The 19,047-nt window shown below is 47.3% G+C and overlaps 1 protein-coding gene across 6 annotated transcripts in view; it reads left to right on the top strand.

The window, feature by feature from the left end:
* LOC121548707 (1-phosphatidylinositol 4,5-bisphosphate phosphodiesterase beta-1-like) overlaps positions 1-19,047 on the top strand; it is a 224,841-nt gene that overhangs the window by 146,612 nt on the left and 59,182 nt on the right. For all 6 annotated transcript variants that reach the window (XM_041860245.1, XM_041860242.1, XM_041860240.1 and 3 more), the window contains exons 6-9: positions 2,287-2,340; positions 4,035-4,110; positions 7,092-7,192; positions 7,776-7,942. In XM_041860245.1, coding sequence (XP_041716179.1) covers positions 2,287-2,340; positions 4,035-4,110; positions 7,092-7,192; positions 7,776-7,942 — 398 coding nt within the window. The remainder of the gene's footprint in view (positions 1-2,286; positions 2,341-4,034; positions 4,111-7,091; positions 7,193-7,775; positions 7,943-19,047) is intronic.

Below are 19,047 nucleotides of genomic sequence, written 5' to 3'. Positions count from 1 at the left end.
TCTAAAAGTGTAGCAAGAAGGCCATTTCTAAAAGAGAAAGGGGTGGTTGTTAATATGCCATTTCGCAGACGCTTTTATCCAAAGCGACTTACAGTCATGTGTGCATACATTTTTATGTATGGGTGGTCCCCGGGTTCGAACCCACTACCCTGGCGTTACAAGCGCCATGCTCTACCAATTGAGCTACAGAGGCCCCGTTAACCATTAGTGGCTTGACTTTGGACCTACCCGTCATCTGGCACTGGAGCCACTGAGAGAGAGGTGGACGCTATAATGACCATTAATTATTAGCGAGAGCCAATTAGGGGCCAGGGCATAATGCCTGCTTCTGTTACACCTTGCCTAGTAGAGAGAGAGAGAGAGAGAGAGAGAGAGAGAGAGAGAGAGAGAGAGAGAGAGAGAGAGAGAGAGAGAGAGAGAGAGAGAGAGAGAGAGAGAGAGAGAGAGAGAGAGAGAGAGAGAGAGAGAGAGAGAGAGAGAGAGAGAGAGAGAGAGAGAGAGAGAGAGAGAGAGAGAGAGAGAGAGAGAGAGAGAGAGAGAGAGAGAGAGAGAGAGAGAGAGTCTCCAGACTATATATGGCACACAGAGATCTGTGACTGGCTACACCGCCAACACATCGCTTCCTCTGATTAGTGGGGTGCAGCTCGGTAAAATGTAAACACACAGACCTATGCAATCACTCACTGTGTTCCACACATACACTCACCACACACACACTCACACTCTTTCTATAACGTACTGTATATGGATCTTTCTATAAACAAGGGTACCGGGGAGGACTACCTACGCTGGACAGCTTGTTACAGCTGTCGATAAATCATTGATAATAATCTGCCAATATTCTTCATGTCATTACATTAAGATATAAGGGGGGATCATAGCTATATTCAATAAAATTCACAAGTTGATTTAAAACCTATGTTTTCTCATGGTTGGTGTCTTGACGGATTTCTCCAATTATATTGTGTGACATAAAACATGACTTTTCTGTCCTTGCATTTATGGCAGTGTAAACTGTTGTTATATCATATATTAAGCATTAATAAATTAAATTAGACATTGAACTTGAATCCTGTAAGAATCCTGGATCTAGCTGTCGGACAGGTTTTTGTATAGAGATCTCAGAAATGCAGTGTAACTACGTAACATTTTGTGTCTCCTTATGTTACGGGGTGAAAACTGTTTTCATGGGCACACAAATCCCCAACAAATTACATAACCTAGTGGGCTTCTTCACAATATGGTATGGTAATGAAATAAAATGACAAATACATTTTGGTTATACCTGCAATTTTAAACAGTACAATGGGCTTGAAGTAGCCTACTTGAACTTGAATTTGGAGCTCAGAAATTCAACTACTGAAATAGGCCTACCTTGAAAATCAGAAATGTCCTCAATTTGTTGCTTGCAAAGTCCTTGTAATTATTGTATCCAATTTATAAGTTCTCCTGCTCCCTTATAATTATCCGTGATTTCATTTTTGATCCGTTTTTGTGAGAGATGTGGCCACTTTCGTTTGCTTCCCGCCACCTCAGTTGAAGTTGAAGGGTGTTGCGTTACTCTGTTGCGGTTATTATAAGGACCACAATATCTAATGCTGGCTTCAACTTGGCTTTCCATACAAATCCTTCCATTACAAAAGGAACCTGTTTTTGTTCGCTTTCTCATTATAAAAATATAGATGGTGAGATGAATGGTACTGCTATTCATGACTTTATTATGTGTGCCTGCGTTGGCCACATAGGCTACAGAAAAATCGGCAGGCATGCATGAAATGTATTTAGTCAGGCAAGTCCACATTATTCTCACAGATTTTAGAATGTACTCATAATTTGAATATCAATGCATTGGCAAGGCCTAAAAAAATTCATTATTCTTAAAATGGTAATGGCCTACTTTTTTGACACTTTTTGCTTTTTTGGGGGGTTGGTTCTATGTTAGGCCCTATATGTACAATTATATAAATTATACAATTGTATAATATTGAGGTCCTTAAAAAATTACAATTAATTGCCTGAAAAAGTCCCTAAAAGTCCTTGAATTCGACTTGTTAATGTCTTTATGAACCATGCTTAAAGGATGTATCGTCCTAGGCCTATGTTGTTGTATAGGTGGAGTTATGGGTCAATTTGCATATATTCCTCTAAGTACACATGTGGAACTGGATAAAAATCGTTTTTATTTTTGTTTCAAACCATTTTGAAATGTTGATCCCAATTTCACACATTGGCCCCATTATTTATTTAAAGGCCCATATCTAATCTGTCATGTCCTCTATCCTACAGATACACACGACTGAAGCTACAGCTCAACTCTGAGGGATGCATCCCTGTCAAGAAGTAAGTCTCTCTCTCTCTTTTGCTTTTTCTCTCTTTTTCTCACTTTCTCTCTCTCGCTCTCTCTTTCTCTCTTTCTCACTCTCACTCTCTCTCTCTCTGAAGATATGAGGAGACAGATCAACCCTATCTCCATCTCTCTTCCTTTATATCTTGCTCCCTTTACCCCGCTCTCACTTTGTGTCTCTCTGTCTACCTACAGTATCATCTCCTCTATCCCTCTCTCCTCCTTTGGAGGGCACATCTGTCTGTCTGTGTCTGTCTGTCTGTCTGTCCTTGCTGTGTCTTAGTGGAGATGGGTGCAGTGCTCCCTCCATCTCTCTCTCCATCCGTCTCTCCTCTCCCTCTTCTATCTCTCCCTCCATCTCTACTCCTCCTCTCTGTCTATCTGCTCAGTCTGAGTGGAGACAGTAGTCAGCAGGGAACTCTGAGCACGATCACCCCAGACTAGTAGTGTAGTGGAAAGCAGTGGAAAGCCCCTGTGATAACCTCACTCAGAACTATAATGGCAAACACTGAGTGTCAACAGGGAGAGATAGGGGTGTGTGTGTGGGAGAGAGAGGGTAGAGAGAGGGAGAGAGAGAAACTGAGATAGAGTGAGAGTGTGAGAGAGAGAGAGAGAGAGAGAGAGAGAGAGAGAGAGAGAGAGAGAGAGAGAGAGAGAGAGAGAGAGAGAGAGACAGAGAGAGAGAGAGAGAGAGAGAGAGAGAGAGAGAGTAGAATAGCAGAGAGACATCTTGCAGCTAATATTTTTAGGGTATTAGCTTCATGGTTAAGCACAATGCAGTCTTATGTCAGCTTGACTTTCAATCCTAATAAAGATTTATGTGCTTATGGATCATCACCGCCACACCTCTCCACACAAAGATTACGGAGGAGGAAAGTCAAACATTAACATTTAATGGCTCTACTTTTTACTCTATTTGCCGCAAGAAGGAAGTAGAATCAGGAAGTTGGCTTGACATATTTCTCTGGGTATTATAGATAATGAATGGATGCCTTTATCTGCTGGGTTATTGATGGTTCTGTGGTGTGTGTAACATATGGATGGTTCTGTGGTGTGTGTGACATTATATGGATGGTTCTGGGGTTTGTGTGAGGCTGAATAAAAGGGTGTATATGATGTTGTATTAATGCTTCTCCAATGTGTGTAAGGCTATATGAAAAGATTCTCCATTGTCTATGATGTTGTTAATAATGCTTCTCTGGTATGTGTATGATGTGTAATGCTGCCTGTATGAATGGTTCTGCAGAGGTTCCCCAACTGGCGGCCCGCGGGTCCAATTTGGCCTGCGGGTGGTTTTATTTGGCCCCCCAAGTTTTCAGATTTTTTTTTAACATTTGTACATTTTTCTATTTTCATTGTTGGACTTGTACGACTGTAAAAACACCAGGAAATCAGCTCCAAGTGATTTTAATTTTGGGAATCTGTTCCCAAGGATTCCCACGCATAATAGAGAGGCACATGTGATTGTATACAAATGTAAGAAAGGTTTGTAATTATTGTTTTAGTCAAATATTATATCTGTTTAGGCTTCTTGCGGTCAATTTGCAGTCTACAAATTACTTGTAATTATGTTCCGGCCCGCGGCTGAATCTAGTTGATGATCCCTGCTGTATAGAGTGTTTGATGCTGTATCAATGTTCCTGAGGTGTGTGTGTGTGTGTGTGTGATGATGTAACCGTTGTTTCGTCAGTATCTTCAGGATGTTCTCAGCAGACAGGAAACGAGTGGAGACAGCTCTGGAGAACTGCAACCTCCCTTCTGGACGGGTAAGAAGCTCTCTCTATCATTTTATCACTCTTCCTCTGCCGATCTATCCCTGTTTCCAGGTCTGTTCATCTCCATTCATCATTTATATGCTATCTTTTTAAAATTCTCAAGCTATCAACCTCTCTCTCTCTCTCTCTCTCTCTCTCTCTCTCTCTCTCTCTCTCTCTCTCTCTCTCTCTCTCTCTCTCTCTCTCTCTCTCTCTCTCTCTCTCTCTCTCTGGGACTCTGTTATGTTGAGCCAGGGTGTGTTGTTTCTTTGTGTTTTGTGTGCTAGGGTGATAGTCTAGTTTTGTATTTCTATGTTGGCCAGGGTGGCTCCCAATCAGAGACGGCTGTAGCTCGTTATCTCTGATTGGGAGCCATACTTAGGTAGCCGTTTGGCATTCATTTGGTGTGGTTTCTTGTTCCGTGTTGGTTTGTGTATGTAACCAAGGACGTCACGTTATCGTTTTTTGTTTTGTTCGTGTGATCATTATTTAAATAAATATGTTCGCATTCCACGCTGCGCCTTGGTCCTCCTCCTTCGACGATCGTGACAGAAGAAACCACCAAAACTGGACCAAGCAGCGTGTCCAGGAGCCATCGCCAGGGGAATCTCTAGCGGATCTCCTGTTCCACCTCGACTGGGTCAAGCCGTGTGAGGAGGAGAGAGGCTGGAGTTGGAAGCAGAAGAGCGAGAGTTGGGCGAGAACTATGGAGGCCTGGTCCACGGGGAGGAGAGACTCCCAGAATTTTTTTAGGGGGGGGCTCACGCCGTGGACGACGGGGCAGCAGGAGGCCGCGATAGAGCGGTTAGTAGAGGACGCCGCCAGGTTACGGGGGCCACTGGTCACAAAAGGGGAGGAAAGTGTAGAGGCACGGCGAGAGGTACTGGGGTGTGTTACCAGTCCGGTCCGGCCCGTTCCTGATCCCCGCGTAGGGCCAGTGGTGTGTGTCCCCAGTACGGTCCGGCCTGTTCCTGTCCCTCGCACCGGGCCTGTGGTGCGCGTCGCCAGCCCGGTTCGGCCTGTCCCTGCTACCCGCACCAAGCCAATAGTGCGCGTCGTCAGCCCGGTCCGGCCTGTTCCTGCTCCCCGCACCAAGCCAGTGGTGCGCTTCGTCAGCCCGGTTCGGCCCGTCCCTGCTCCCCGCACCAAGCCAATGGTGCGCGTCGTCAGCCCGGTCCGGCCTGTTCCTGCTCCCCGCACCAAGCCAATGGTGCGCGTCGTCAGCCCGGTCCGGCCTGTTCCTGCTCCCCGCACCAAACCAGTGGTGCGCTTCGTCAGCCCGGTTCGGCCCGTCCCTGCTCCCCGCACCAAGCCAATGGTGCGCGTCGTCAGCCCGGTCCGGCCCGTCCCTGCTCCCCGCACCAAGCCTGTGGTGCGCGTCATCAGTCCAGCACAGCCCGTGCCTGTTCCAGGCACCGGTCAGCTGCTCCACTCCGGAGCTAGAGCAATCCGCTCCACCAGTGTTCAGTCCAGCTCCGGCCAGCAGGGCCAGACCGGACCAGGGGCGCTTTGGGGGGTTGGTTGGAGGGTGGGGGTCAAGCCCGGAGCCGGAACCGCCTCCGAGGAGGAATGCCCTCCCCTGTTCGGTTTATGTTTGGCGTGGTCGCAGTCCGCGCCTTTGGGGGGGGGGTACTGTCACGCCCTGGCTCTGGGACTCTGTTATGTTGAGCCAGGGTGTGTTGTTTCTTTGTGTTTTGTGTGCTAGGGTGATAGTCTAGTTTTGTATTTCTATGTTGGCCAGGGTGGCTCCCAATCAGAGACGGCTGTAGCTCGTTATCTCTGATTGGGAGCCATACTTAGGTAACCGTTTGGCATTCATTTGGTGTGGTTTCTTGTTCCGTGTTGGTTTGTGTATGTAACCAAGGACGTCACGTTATCGTTTGTTGTTTTGTTCGTGTGATCATTATTTAAATAAATATGTTCGCATTCCACGCTGCGCCTTGGTCCTCCTCCTTCGACGATCGTGACACTCTCTCTCTCTCTCTCTCTCTCTCTCTCTATCATTCATCCACACAGTAACGTTCCATACAACAGCAGATCTGATCATAATTGCTATTCAGGGAATGTAATTGGTTTGGATTCATCCTTTATAGTCATTCACATGACTTCCCATCATGAGCGAGAGAGAGAGAGAGAGAGAGTGCGCGTTTGTGTGTGTGTACGTGCATGCGCACGTATGCCTGTGTCTGTCTGTGTGTGATGACAGAAGTTGTTTCCCCCAGCCAGATGTCACAGGGGAAAAGCCTCTGTATTCTCTGTACTTCCACTAATGTGCTGTTTGTCACAGTAAAAGAACACTGTCTGCAAGGAATAGCAAGCAATTAGTAACACACACACACGCCAATGTACACACACACACACACACACACATATACGCCAATGTACGCACGCACACACACGCCAATGTACGCATGCAAACATACACACACATACAAACACACACACACATTAACCCAGAGGGTTGATAATTAGCTGCAGGGGGGGAGAGATGTATGGCTGTTTGAAGGTCTGCTGGGATTTGTTGTGTTGCTTTGTACTATTAATTAAAACATAACATTAGCGCTGCTAACCTCACAAAAAATAATAAAATAAAAAACATGTTTTATTGTCACATACACTGCATAGGTGCAGTGAAATGTGTTGTTTTACAGGGTCAGCCATAGTAGTTCTTTGCTTCTGGAGCAAATTAGGGTTAAGTGCCTTGCTCAAGGGCACATCGACAGATTTTACACCTTGTCAGCTCGGGTATTCAAACCAGTGACCTTTCGATTACTGGCCCAACTCTCTAACAGCTAGGCCACCTGCCACCCGCTGCCTGGCCTTCAGAATGATGGGGTCAATTCCATTTCAGTTCAGTCAATGTAAATGTACTTCCTGAGTTGGAACCCTGTTAGACATTCTGGTGTCATTTTGACTGTCCTGTAAGTTGTCCGTATATTGACCGGGCATCTGTTACTTTTTTCTCTGTGATTTTTCTCTCTTTCTCTCTCCAGAGTGATTCTATTCCGCAAGAAGACTTCACTCCAGAGATCTACAAAGTGTTCCTCACCAACATCTGTCCTCGACCAGAAATAGACAATATCTTCTCTGAAGTGTAAGACAACTGTCACTCAGAGCTACCCAGAACTATCAAGCTTAGTACTTAAGCTAAACTTTAGCATTATAAAGGTTCTGGCTTTACGCCAGAGCAACCAACGCAAATTTAAATCATACTTACACATTTTAATTAGACAGAAGTGATAGGACACGAGAGAGAGCGAGAGAGAGAGAGACAGAGAGATAGAGAGAGAGACAGAGAGAGAGAGAGAGAGAGAGAGAGGGACAGAGAGAGAGAGAGGGAGAGAGGGAGAGAGACAGAGAGCGTGACAGAGAGAAAGAGAGAGAGAGAGAGAAAGAGAGAGAGGGGAGGGAGAGAGTGGGTGGGAAGGAAGAGAGCTATGCATTCGATATGTTCTGGTAGAGACAGGGATATGAAAGGATTTTTAATCAGATCTCATAATTGACACATTTGATCCTCCCTTTCCTTATCTCTTTCCCTCTTTCATTCTCTTTCTATGCAATTATCTTCTCTCATATCTTGTTCCCTGCTTCTCCTCCCTCTCTCCTCCCTCTCATCCCTCTCTCCCTTTCTCCTCTCCTCTGATCTCCTCCCTCTCTCTCTCCTCTCCTGTGTCTAGTGGAGCAAAAAGCAAACCCTACCTGACAGTGGAGCAGCTGACTGACTTTATAAACATCCGACAGAGAGACCCTCGTCTCAACGAGATCCTCTACCCTCCTCTCAAACCTGAACAGGTTCAGAGCCTGGTGGACAAGTACGAACTCAACGAAATGCTGGTGCAGAAAGGTTAGTATGAGTCACACACACACACACACACACACACACATGCACACACACACACACATTCATTGTTTTAGAAGAACTCTGGTGTTTTGAGAGTACACATTCACCCCCCTTCCCCGGAGGTGAGTTTGGCAGGGGAGTTACCATAGAAACCGCTCAGCCGCATCGTGTCCAAGGCGCCAACAAAGAGGACACCTAGTGGGCTGGCAGGGAAGGGCTACACACGCACTGACATACAGTTCTAAAAACACAAACTCTCTCTCACGTACAGACTTGCTCTACACTTCATTCTTCCCTCATACATTAGCTTCTTTATTTTGCTGTCAGACAGTGTGTGTGTGTGTGTGTGTGTCTGTGTCTGTGAGTGTGTGTGTCTGTGATGTGTGTGTGTCTGGGGATTACTTTCTAGAACAAGCAGCTGGAGAGCAGCAGTGCTCACTGGTAGAGAAACCTGTCTGTCTACCTGTCACGCCTAGACTGGTGTCATACACACATGCACACACACTGTGTCTATCATACAGTCACACTCAGTTTCCCCTCATTTAGTAGAACAATCACACTCAGTTTCCCCTCATTTAGCAGAATAGTCACACTCAGTTTCCCCTCATTTAGCAGAACAGTCACACTCAGTTTTCCCTCATTTAGTAGAACAATCACACTCAGTTTCCCCTCATTTAGCAGAATAGTCACACTCAGTTTCCCCTCATTTAGCAGAACAGTCACACTCAGTTTCCCCTCATTTAGCAGAACAGTCACACTCAGTTTCCCCTCATTTAGCAGAACAGTCATACTCAGTTTCACCTCATTTAGCTGAACGGTCACTTTCAGTTTCCCCTCATTTAGCAGAACAGTCACACTCAGTTTCCCCTCATTTAGCAGAACAGTCACACTCAGTTTCCCCTCATTTAGCAGAACAGTCATACTCAGTTTCACCTCATTTAGCTGAACGGTCACTTTCAGTTTCCCCTCATTTAGTAGAACAGTCACACTCAGTTTCCCTCATTTAGCAGAACAGTCACACTCAGTTTCCCCTCATTTAGCAGAACAGTCATACTCAGTTTCACCTCATTTAGCTGAACGGTCACTTTCAGTTTCCCCTCATTTAGTAGAACAGTCACACTCAGTTTCCCCTCATTTAGCAGAACATTCACACTCAGTTTCACCTCATTTAGCAGAACAGTCACACTTAGTTTCCCCTCATTTAGCACAACAGTCACACCGACTACTGACAGTACTGATTTTAAAACAATGTTATTATACAGGTCGTTATTAGAACCATTATAACCTCTTTATAATGAGTTAATAACCTTTTATTACCATGTTATTATAAATCTATTACACCCCCTGGTTATCTGGCTTAGAGCTCTGTGGTTACAGTTAGGATCTACCTATTTAGTTCCTCAGTCATATTTATGCTATCCTTTCCAAGTCCCGAATCACACCAGTGTGCCAGAACGTACACATGGTGTCCTGCTGGTTCAACTAAGAGTCTCTAGACAGTCAGACAGTGAGGAGTGAGGAGTGATGCCTGCTTTAGACGGAGGGGTGGGGAGGAGTCCCAAATGGCACCATATTTCCCTTATGGTCCCTGGTCAAAAGCAGTGCACTACAGTGGGGAAAAAAAAGTATTTAGTCAGCCACCAATTGTGCAAGTTCTCCCACTTAAAAAGATGAGAGAGGCCTGTAATTTTCATCATAGGTACACGTCAACTATGACAGACAAATTGAGAAAAAAAAATCCTGAAAATCACATTGTAGGATTTTTCATGAATTTATTTGCAAATTATGGTGGAAAATAAGTATTTGGTCACCTACAAACAAGCAAGATTTCTGGCTCTCACAGACCTGTAACTTCTTCTTTAAGAGGCTCCTCTGTCCTCCACTCGTTACCTGTATTAATGGCACAAGTTTGAACTTGTTATCAGTATAAAAGACACCTGTCCACAACCTCAAAACAGTCACACTCCAAACTCCACTATGGCCAAGACCAAAGAGCTGTCAAAGGACACCAGAAACAAAATTGTAGAACTGCACCAGGCTGGGAAGACTGAATCTGCAATAGGTAAGCAGCTTGGTTTGAAGAAATCAACTGTGGGAGCAATTATTAGGAAATGGAAGACATACAAGACCACTGATAATCTCCCTCGATCTGGGGCTCCACGCAAGATCTCACCCCGTGGGGTCAAAATGATCACAAGAACGGTGAGCAAAAATCCCAGAACCACACGGGGGGACCTAGTGAATGACCTGCAGAGAGCTGGGACCAAAGTAACAAAGCCTACCATCAGTAACACACTACGCCGCCAGGGACTCAAATCCTGCAGTGCCAGACGTGTCCCCCTGCTTAAGCCAGTACATGTCCAGGCCCGTCTGAAGTTTGCTAGAGTGCATTTGGATGATCCAGAAGAGGATTGGGAGAATGTCATATGGTCAGATGAAACCAAAATAGAACTTTTTGGTAAAAACTCAACTCGTCGTGTTTGGAGGACAAAGAATGCTGAGTTGCATCCAAAGAACACCATACCTACTGTGAAGCATGGGGGTGGAAACATCATGCTTTGGGGCTGTTTTTCTGCAAAGGGACCAGGACGACTGATCTGTGTAAAGGAAAGAATGAATGGGGCCATGTATCGTGAGATTTTGAGTGAAAACTTCCTTCCATCAGCAAGGGCATTGAAGATGAAACGTGGCTGGGTCTTTCAGCATGACAATGATCCCAAACACACCGCCCGGGCAACGAAGGAGTGGCTTCGTAAGAAGCATTTCAAGGTCCTGGAGTGGCCTAGCCAGTCTCCAGATCTCAACCCCATAGAAAATCTTTGGAGGGAGTTGAAAGTCCGTGTTGCCCAGCGACAGCCCCAAAACATCACTGCTCTAGAGGAGATCTACATGGAGGAATGGGCCAAAATACCAGCAACAGTGTGTGAAAACCTTGTGAAGACTTACAGAAAACGTTTGACTTGTGTCATTGCCAACAAAGGGTATATAACAAAGTATTGAGAAACTTTTGTTATTGACCAAATACTTATTTTCCACCATAATTTGCAAATAAATTCATAAAAAATCCTACAATGTGATTTTCTGGAGAAAAAAAATCTCATTTTGTCTGTCATAGTTGACGTGTACCTATGATGAAAATTACAGGCCTCTCTCAGAGAACTTGCACAATTGGTGGCTGACTAAATACTTTTTTTCCCCACTGTATAGGGAATAGGGTGCCATTTGGGAGGCAGCCAGGGACAGGAGACACAAGTGGAAAGAAACTGTTCTGGGAGCCAGAAGCTTCAGTGTCGTGGTGCTGTGTCTCAAAATGAGCCTGTGATTTTCTATGACCACGGAGTTGTGGCTTAGTATGGGTCTGTGTTTTTCTGTCACCAAGGTGCTGCTTTTAAGTTTTTAGATGGTCAAACAGGCAACAGGTCAACCGTATTTCACTTCTGCAATATTTCCGAGGCCAATTTGTATCTGTTTCTTGCTTTCAAATTGACCGAACAGAGTACACTATACAGTATCTCACAAAAGTGAGTACACCCCTCACATTTTGGTTAATATTTGAGTATATCTTTTCATGTGACAACACTGAAGAAATGACACTTTGCTACAATGTAAAGTAGTGAGTGTACAGCTTGTATAACAGTGTAAATTTGCTGTCCCCTCAAAATAACACAACACACAGCCATTAATGTCTAAACCGCTGGCAACAAAAGTGAGCACATCCCTAAGTGTAAATGTCCAAATTGGGGCCAAAGTGTCAATATTTTGTGTGGCCACCATCATTTTCCAGCACTGCCTTAACCCTATTGGGCATGGAGTTCACCAGAGCTTCACAGGTTGCCACTGGAGTCCTCTTCCACTCCTCCATGACGACATCACAGAGCTGGTGGATGTTAGAGACCTTGCACTCCTCCACCTTCCGTTTGAGGATGCCCCACAGATGCTCAATAGGGTTTAGGTCTGGAGACATGCTTGGCCAGTCCATCACCTTTACCCTCAGCTTCTTTAGCAAGGCAGTGGTCGTCTTGGAGGTGTGTTTGGGGTCGTTATCATGTTGGAATACTGCCCTGCGGCCCAGTCTCTGAAGGGAGGGGATCATGCTCTGCTTCAGTATGTCACAGTACATGTTGGCATTCATGGTTCCCTCAATGAACTGTAGCTCCCCAGTGCCGGCAGCACTCATGCAGCCCCAGACCATGACACTCCCACCACCATGCTTGACTGTAGGCAAGACACACTTGTCTTTGTACTCCTCACCTGGTTGCCGCCACACACGCTTGACACCATCTGAACCAAATAAGCTTATCTTGGTCTCATCAGACCACAGGACATGGTTCCAGTAATCCATGTCCTGTGGTCTGCTTGTCTTCAGCAAACTGTTTGCGGGCTTTCTTGTGCATCATCTTTAGAAGAGGGACGACAGCCATGCAGACCAATTTGATGCAGTGTGCGGCGTATGGTCTGAGCACTGACAGGCTGACCCTCCACCCCTTCAACCTCTGCAGCAATGCTGGCAGCACTCATACGTCTATTTCCCAAAGACAACCTCTGGATATGACGCTGAGCACGTGCACTCAACTTCTTTGGTCGACCATGGCGAGGCCTGTTCTGAGTGGAACCTGTCCTGTTAAACCGCTGTATGGTCTTGGCCACCGTGCTGCAGCTCAGTTTCAGGGTCTTGGCAATCTTCTTATAACTCAGGCCATCTTTATGTAGAGCAACAATTCTTTTTTTCAGATCCTCAGAGAGTTCTTTGCCATGAGGTGCCATGTTGAACTTCCAGTGACCAGTATGAGGGAGTGTGAGAGTGATGACACCAAATTTAACACACCTGGTCCCCATTCACACCTGAGACCTTGTAACACTAACGAGTCACATGACACCGGGGAGGGAAAATGGCTAATTGGGCCCAATTTGGACATTTTCACTTAGGGGTGTACTCACTTTTGTTGCCAGCGGTTTAGACATTAATGGCTGTGTGTTGAGTTATTTTGAGGGGACAGCAAATGTACACTGTTATACAAGCTGTACACTCACTACTTTACATTGTAGCAAAGTGTAATTTCTTCAGTGTTGTCACATGAAAATATATACTCAAATATTAACAAAAATGTGAGGGGTGTACTCACTTTTGTGAGATACTGTATATTCCTTCAAGAACATGACACCATCAGTTTGCTTCCCCCCAGTTCATCCCTGGCACACGACTCAGTGTGCCCTTCCATACACACGCACACACACGCCCGCACACTCACATTCCTCTCTCTGCCCTTCCCAGTCTGAATGCCAGATTTCCCTCTGCAGTATTTATATAGCCTGGGGCAGAGGAAGGACTGCCATCTGCTCTGAAGACAGCCACATGGTTACACACACACATGCACTCTTCCCAGATCCGAGTAACAGGGCCTGAGGGGAGTAGGACAGGAGAAGTAACAGGGCCTGAGGGGAGTAGGACAGGAGAAGTAACAGGGCCTGAGGGGAGTAGGACAGGAGAAGTAACAGGGCCTGAGGTCCAGTCCTAAAGAGGGGAGTCTACCTAATATTGGCATGTTTTTACAGTGTTTTAACCGTTTTATTTGACCATAGGGAAAGCATTCAGACGTTTGTTACTCTCAGACACAGGGCTGGTAGAAGAGATTATACAAGGCTTTTATACACTCTCATTAACGCACAACAGGGCTAATTTGTTTCTTAGAAACCAGCCAGACTTCCACACAACAGTCACAGTTGGTCACCGTGTCGTGGTTATGATAAAAGTCCCCACTGTCCCAAGCCACAGGTTAGGTAGAAGGTGCCCTACAGCCACAGATCTAGGATCAGCTTACCCTCCCCAGTGTCCCTGCAGAGGTGAAGTCTGTACGAGTTTAAAGCTGTCCTCTGTGGTCTCCCCAGGGATCCGGCTAGCTCCGATGTCACAGAGAGAACACTGTTAATTAGCCGTGGAAGTCTGCAGAGGGCAGAGCTGCATTAATTAGCATGCAATATAGGAGCAAGGAGGGTAGTTAGCTTCAGTTAGAATATGAGCATGTTAGCGAGCTAATGCATTAAAGCCCCAAGCATGTTTGCTTTTGTGTACAGTATGTTGCTATTTCATTTGTGCTTGTATTGGTAGTTGGGAGTGATGGGGGGGGGGGATGTTTTAGTCATACACCTGAGCTTTTCAGCTGTATAACAGGGGGATTTTTATCACAGAGGGAGATACGCGTGTGCACGTGCATGTGTGTGCGCCTGTGTGTGTGCGCGTGTGACAGTCGTTAGTTCTGTGTGCCTGTGCGGTTGAGAGAGGCTAATTGGCTGCTTGTGTTAGCGTTTATTTCCAAGGATACCCCGCTATAGAGATCATTTATCAAAGGATGTTGGTTTAGTGTGTGTGTGTGTGTGTCTGTGTGAGTGTGTGTACGTGTGTGTGCAAGTGATGTGTATGATTTAAAGGGAGCATGTCCGTCAGGAGAGCTGGAATGTATGAAGTTTCAAATGCAGCTTTTATTCAGCACCATTCAGCTTCATGCACCGGATTACATTTACATTTAAGTCATTTAGCAGACGCTCTTATCCAGAGCGACTTACAAATTGGTGCATTCAACTTAGGATAGCCAGTGGGACAACCACCACTGGGGGAGGGGGGGGTGTAGAAGGATTACTGTTATACTATTCCAGGTATTCCTTAAAGAGGTAGGGTTGCAAGTGTCTCCGGAAGGTGGTCAGTGACTCTGCTGTCTTGGCGTCGTGGTGGAGCTTGTTCCACCATTGGGGTGCCAGAGCAGCGAATAGCTTTGACTGGGCTGAGCGGGAACTATTATTCCAGTCTTCCCGTTATCATTGTCGGAGTAGTCACATTGTTTGCAGAGTGCACAACCTATGCTACACTTGTGAGAAACACGTTTTGGTTTATTTCATTCCATTTACAAGCTGTGTCAATTTAGTCTTTGTCTTTTGTTTGGAGCGCTCCTGTCAATGTTGAGTAAGTCCTATAGGCTACCTGGCCTCCCCTCAACAGCCTCCTGTGACACACACTGATTGAATGAGGGAATGTGTCGATGGCTGATAATGTCAATGGTAAAACATTTCCCACCAGGTTACACTAGTGATCAATCAGCAGGTTACAGCCTGTCTGCTTCTGTTAGCAGCAGCTCTGGAGATGAACAGACTCTACTGCAGGACTGGGTTTCAACTCTAAAGGGTTTAGCTCCAACCACCCCCTACAAAACTGACAACATGGATATGAATCTTTACCCTGGCTTTAACAGGTTGTCTTCCAGTAACTCTACTCTGACTGTAATCTGTTGTTCTACTCATCTTGTCATCCTGCAGGTCAGACGTGGGTGGAGGGCTTCGCCAGGTATTTGAGTAGTGAGGGTAAACTAAAGCAGCTACAGTCTAGGGCTGACCCCAATTAGTTGACTGGTCGATTGTTTGGTCTTTAGGCTGTTGGTCGACCGAGATTGTTTAAGTCGAGCAGTAACAAATATATATATATATATATATATTTGCGCCCATCTCAGTGAACTAATCCATTGCGGAGGCCTAGACTAAAAGCCGATTTATGCTTGATCCGAAAATGTGGATCGGAGGCAATTCCAGAGGCATGCAAAGGCCAAATCGAGCTCCATACCGCATCGCCATGCGCCTCCCAAATGTTGTAACAATGCGGAGGGCTCTGTATAGCTCCACATTTACATGATTGGTTGACGGTAGGTGGGGGCGGTACATCCTGTAGAAAACACAGACTCACTTCCTTGACAACAGCTCTGCACTGCTCCGCGAAGCACAATAAGTATGAATGCTCTGACTTCTGCTGAGGCCGTATCACAGTAAATGATGCATGGCCAATGCAGACGTCAGATTGACCATGCTCCCAGATGCACAATGCACTTCTCTCTCCAGAATGCGCTCTCTCCCGCCAATTTGTGCACATTCATTGTTTCATAACTTCATTGTGTGAATTGTTTGTGTTTGAGTGTTAGTGTCTTATCAATTCTCCATTACATATATCACCAGTAGTACATTTACCGTTAATTCCTATCATTTCTAATCTACCATGTTTGTTACTTTGGTTACGGTCATTTCTGTTAATGCATTCAATATTATTATTCCAGTCTTCCCGTTATCATTGTCGGAGTAGTCACATTGTTTGCAGAGTGCACAACCTATGCTACACTTGTGAGAAACAAGTTTTGGTATATTTCATTCCATTTACAAGTTTCAATTTAGTCATTGTCTTTTTGTCACGGTCGTCTATGTCGTCCAAGTATGACCAAGGCGCAGCGTGTCCAAGAAACATGACTTTATTAAATAAACGTTATCGAACTACAAACAAAAGACGACTCAATGAAGTCCACGGTACACTGACCAAAAGGAACAAAAACCCACAAAACCAAAGAGAAACCACACAGTTTAAATATGGCTCCCAATCAGAGATAACGAGCCGACAGCTGACACTCGTTACCTCCGATTGGGAGTCATATGACTAATCACCAAACATAGAAATGAACAACTAGAATACCCAACATAGAAATACACCCAAACAATGAAAATGAACAACCCTGGCTCAATAATCAAAGTCCATGGAGCCAGAGTGTCACAGTACCCCCCCCTAAAGGTGCGAACTCCGGGCGCACCAGCATACAGTCTAGGGGAGGGTCTGGGTGGGCGTCTGTCCATGGTGGCGGCTCTGGCCCAGGTCGTGGTCCCCACCCCACCTTAGTCACTATCCGCTTCCGTAGCCCCCTCCACATGACCACCCCCCAACTAAACCCCCACTGGATTAAGGGGCGGCACCGGACTAAGGGGCAGCACCGGACTAAGGGGCAGCACCGGACTAAGGGACAGTACCTGACTAAGGGGCAGCACCGGCCTGAGGGGCAGCACCGGACTGAATGGCGGATCCTGGCTGGCTGGCTCTGGCGGATCCTGGCTGGACGGCTCTGGCGGATCCTGGCTGGACGGCTCTGGCGGATCCTGGCTGGGCGGAAGGCTCTGGCTGATCCTGTCTGGCAGAAGGCTCTGGCTGATCCTGTCTGGCGGAAAGCTCTGGCTGATCCTGTCTGGCGGAAGGCTCTGGCTGATCCTGTCTGGCGGAAGGCTCTGGCTGATCCTGTCTGAGCGGAAGGCTCTGGCTGATCCTGTCTGGCGGAAGGCTCTGGCTGATCCTGTCTGGCGGAAGGCTCTGGCTGATCCTGTCTGGCGGAAGGCTCTGGCTGATCCTGTCTGGCGGAAGGCTCTGGCTGATCCTGTCTGGCGGAAGGCTCTGGCTGCTCCTGTCTGGCGGAGAGCTCTAGCGGCTCCCGGTCTGGCGGACGGCTCTGAAGGCTCATGGCAGACGGGCGGCTTTGCAGGCTCAGTACAGACGGGCAGTTCCTGCGGCGCTTGGCAGACGGACAGTTCAGACGGCGTTGGGCAGACGGGCAGTTCAGACGGCGTTGGGCAGACGGACAGTTCAGGCCCCGTTGGGCAGACGGCAGACTCTGGCCGTCTGAGGCGCATCGTAGGCCTGGTGCGTGGTGCCGGAACAGGAGGTACCGGGCTGAGGACACGCATCTCAGGGCTAGTGCGGGGAGAAGCAACAGGGCATGCTGGACCCTGGGGACGCACCGTAGGCCTGATGCGTGGTGCCGGAACTGGAGGTACCGGGCTGAGGACACGCATCTCAGGGCTAGTGCGGAGAGAAGCAACAGGGCATGCTGGACCCTGGGGACGCACCGTAGGCCTGATGCGTGGTGCCGGAACTGGAGGTACCGGGCTGAGGACACGCATCTCAGGGCTAGTGCGGAGAGCAACAACAGGACGCACAGGACTCTGGGGACACACAGGAGGCTTGGTGCGTGGTGTATGCACTGGTGGTAAAGGGCTGGAGACACGCACCATAGAGCCAGTGCGTGGAGGAGACACAGGGCTCTGAAGACGCACTGGAAACCTGGTGCGTGGTGTAGGTACTGGTGGTACTGGGCTGGAGCGAGGAGGTGGTACCGGAAATACCGGACCGTGCAGGCGTACTGGCTCCCTTGAGCACTGAGCCTGCCCAACCTTCCCTGGGTTGATGCTCCCCGTCGCCCGACCAGTACGGGAGGTGTAATAACCCGCACCCGGCCTATGTGGGCGAACCGGGAACACCATGCGCAAGGCTGGTGCCATGTACGCCGGCCCGAGGAGACGCACTGGTGACCAGCTGCGTGGGACCGGCTTCATGACATCCGGCTCAACACTCAATCTAGCCCGGCCGATACGTGGAGCTGGACTGTACCGAACCGGGCTATGCCTGCGTACAGGAGACACCATGCGCTCAACTGCGTAACACGGTGTCTGCCCGTACTCTCGCTCTCCACGGTCAGTCCAGGGAGTAGGCGCAGGTCTCCTACCTGACTTCGCCACACTCCCTCTTAGCCCCCCAAGAAATTATTGGGTAGTACCCACAGGCTTCCAGTCTTGCCTCCGTGCTGCCTCCTCATATCGCCGCCTCTCGGCTTTAGCTGCCTCCAGCTCTTCACGAGGACGGCGATATTCTCCCGGTTGTGCCCAAGGCCCCTTACCATCCAGAATCTCCTCCCATGTCCATGAATCCTTTATGGGTGGATATAAATCCTGTGTAGGTGGATCCTGTTGCCGCTTGACACGCCGCTTGGTCCTTTTATGGTGGGTTTTTCTGTCACGGTCGTCTATGTCGTCCAAGTATGACCAAGGCGCAGCGTGTCCAAGAAACATGACTTTATTAAATAAACGTTATCGAACTACAAACAAAAGACGACTCAATGAAGTCCACGGTACACTGACCAAAAGGAACAAAAACCCACAAAACCAAAGAGAAACCACACAGTTTAAATATGGCTCCCAATCAGAGATAACGAGCCGACAGCTGACACTCGTTACCTCCGATTGGGAGTCATATGACTAATCACCAAACATAGAAATGAACAACTAGAATACCCAACATAGAAATACACCCAAACAATGAAAATGAACAACCCTGGCTCAATAATCAAAGTCCATGGAGCCAGAGTGTCACACTTTTGTTTGGAGCGCTCCTGTCAATGTTGAGTAAGGACGCGCACGCATAGAAGTATATAGGCCTATAGGCTACCTGGTCTGCGCGCAAATGTAGGCATATAAATGTGCCCATT

This window comes from Coregonus clupeaformis, chromosome 33 (assembly GCF_020615455.1).
Source record: "Coregonus clupeaformis isolate EN_2021a chromosome 33, ASM2061545v1, whole genome shotgun sequence".
NCBI classification, from domain to species: Eukaryota; Metazoa; Chordata; class Actinopteri; order Salmoniformes; family Salmonidae; genus Coregonus; species Coregonus clupeaformis.
The sequence above is the reverse complement of the archived record's forward strand: the minus strand, read 5'-3'. Positions and strand labels throughout refer to the sequence as shown.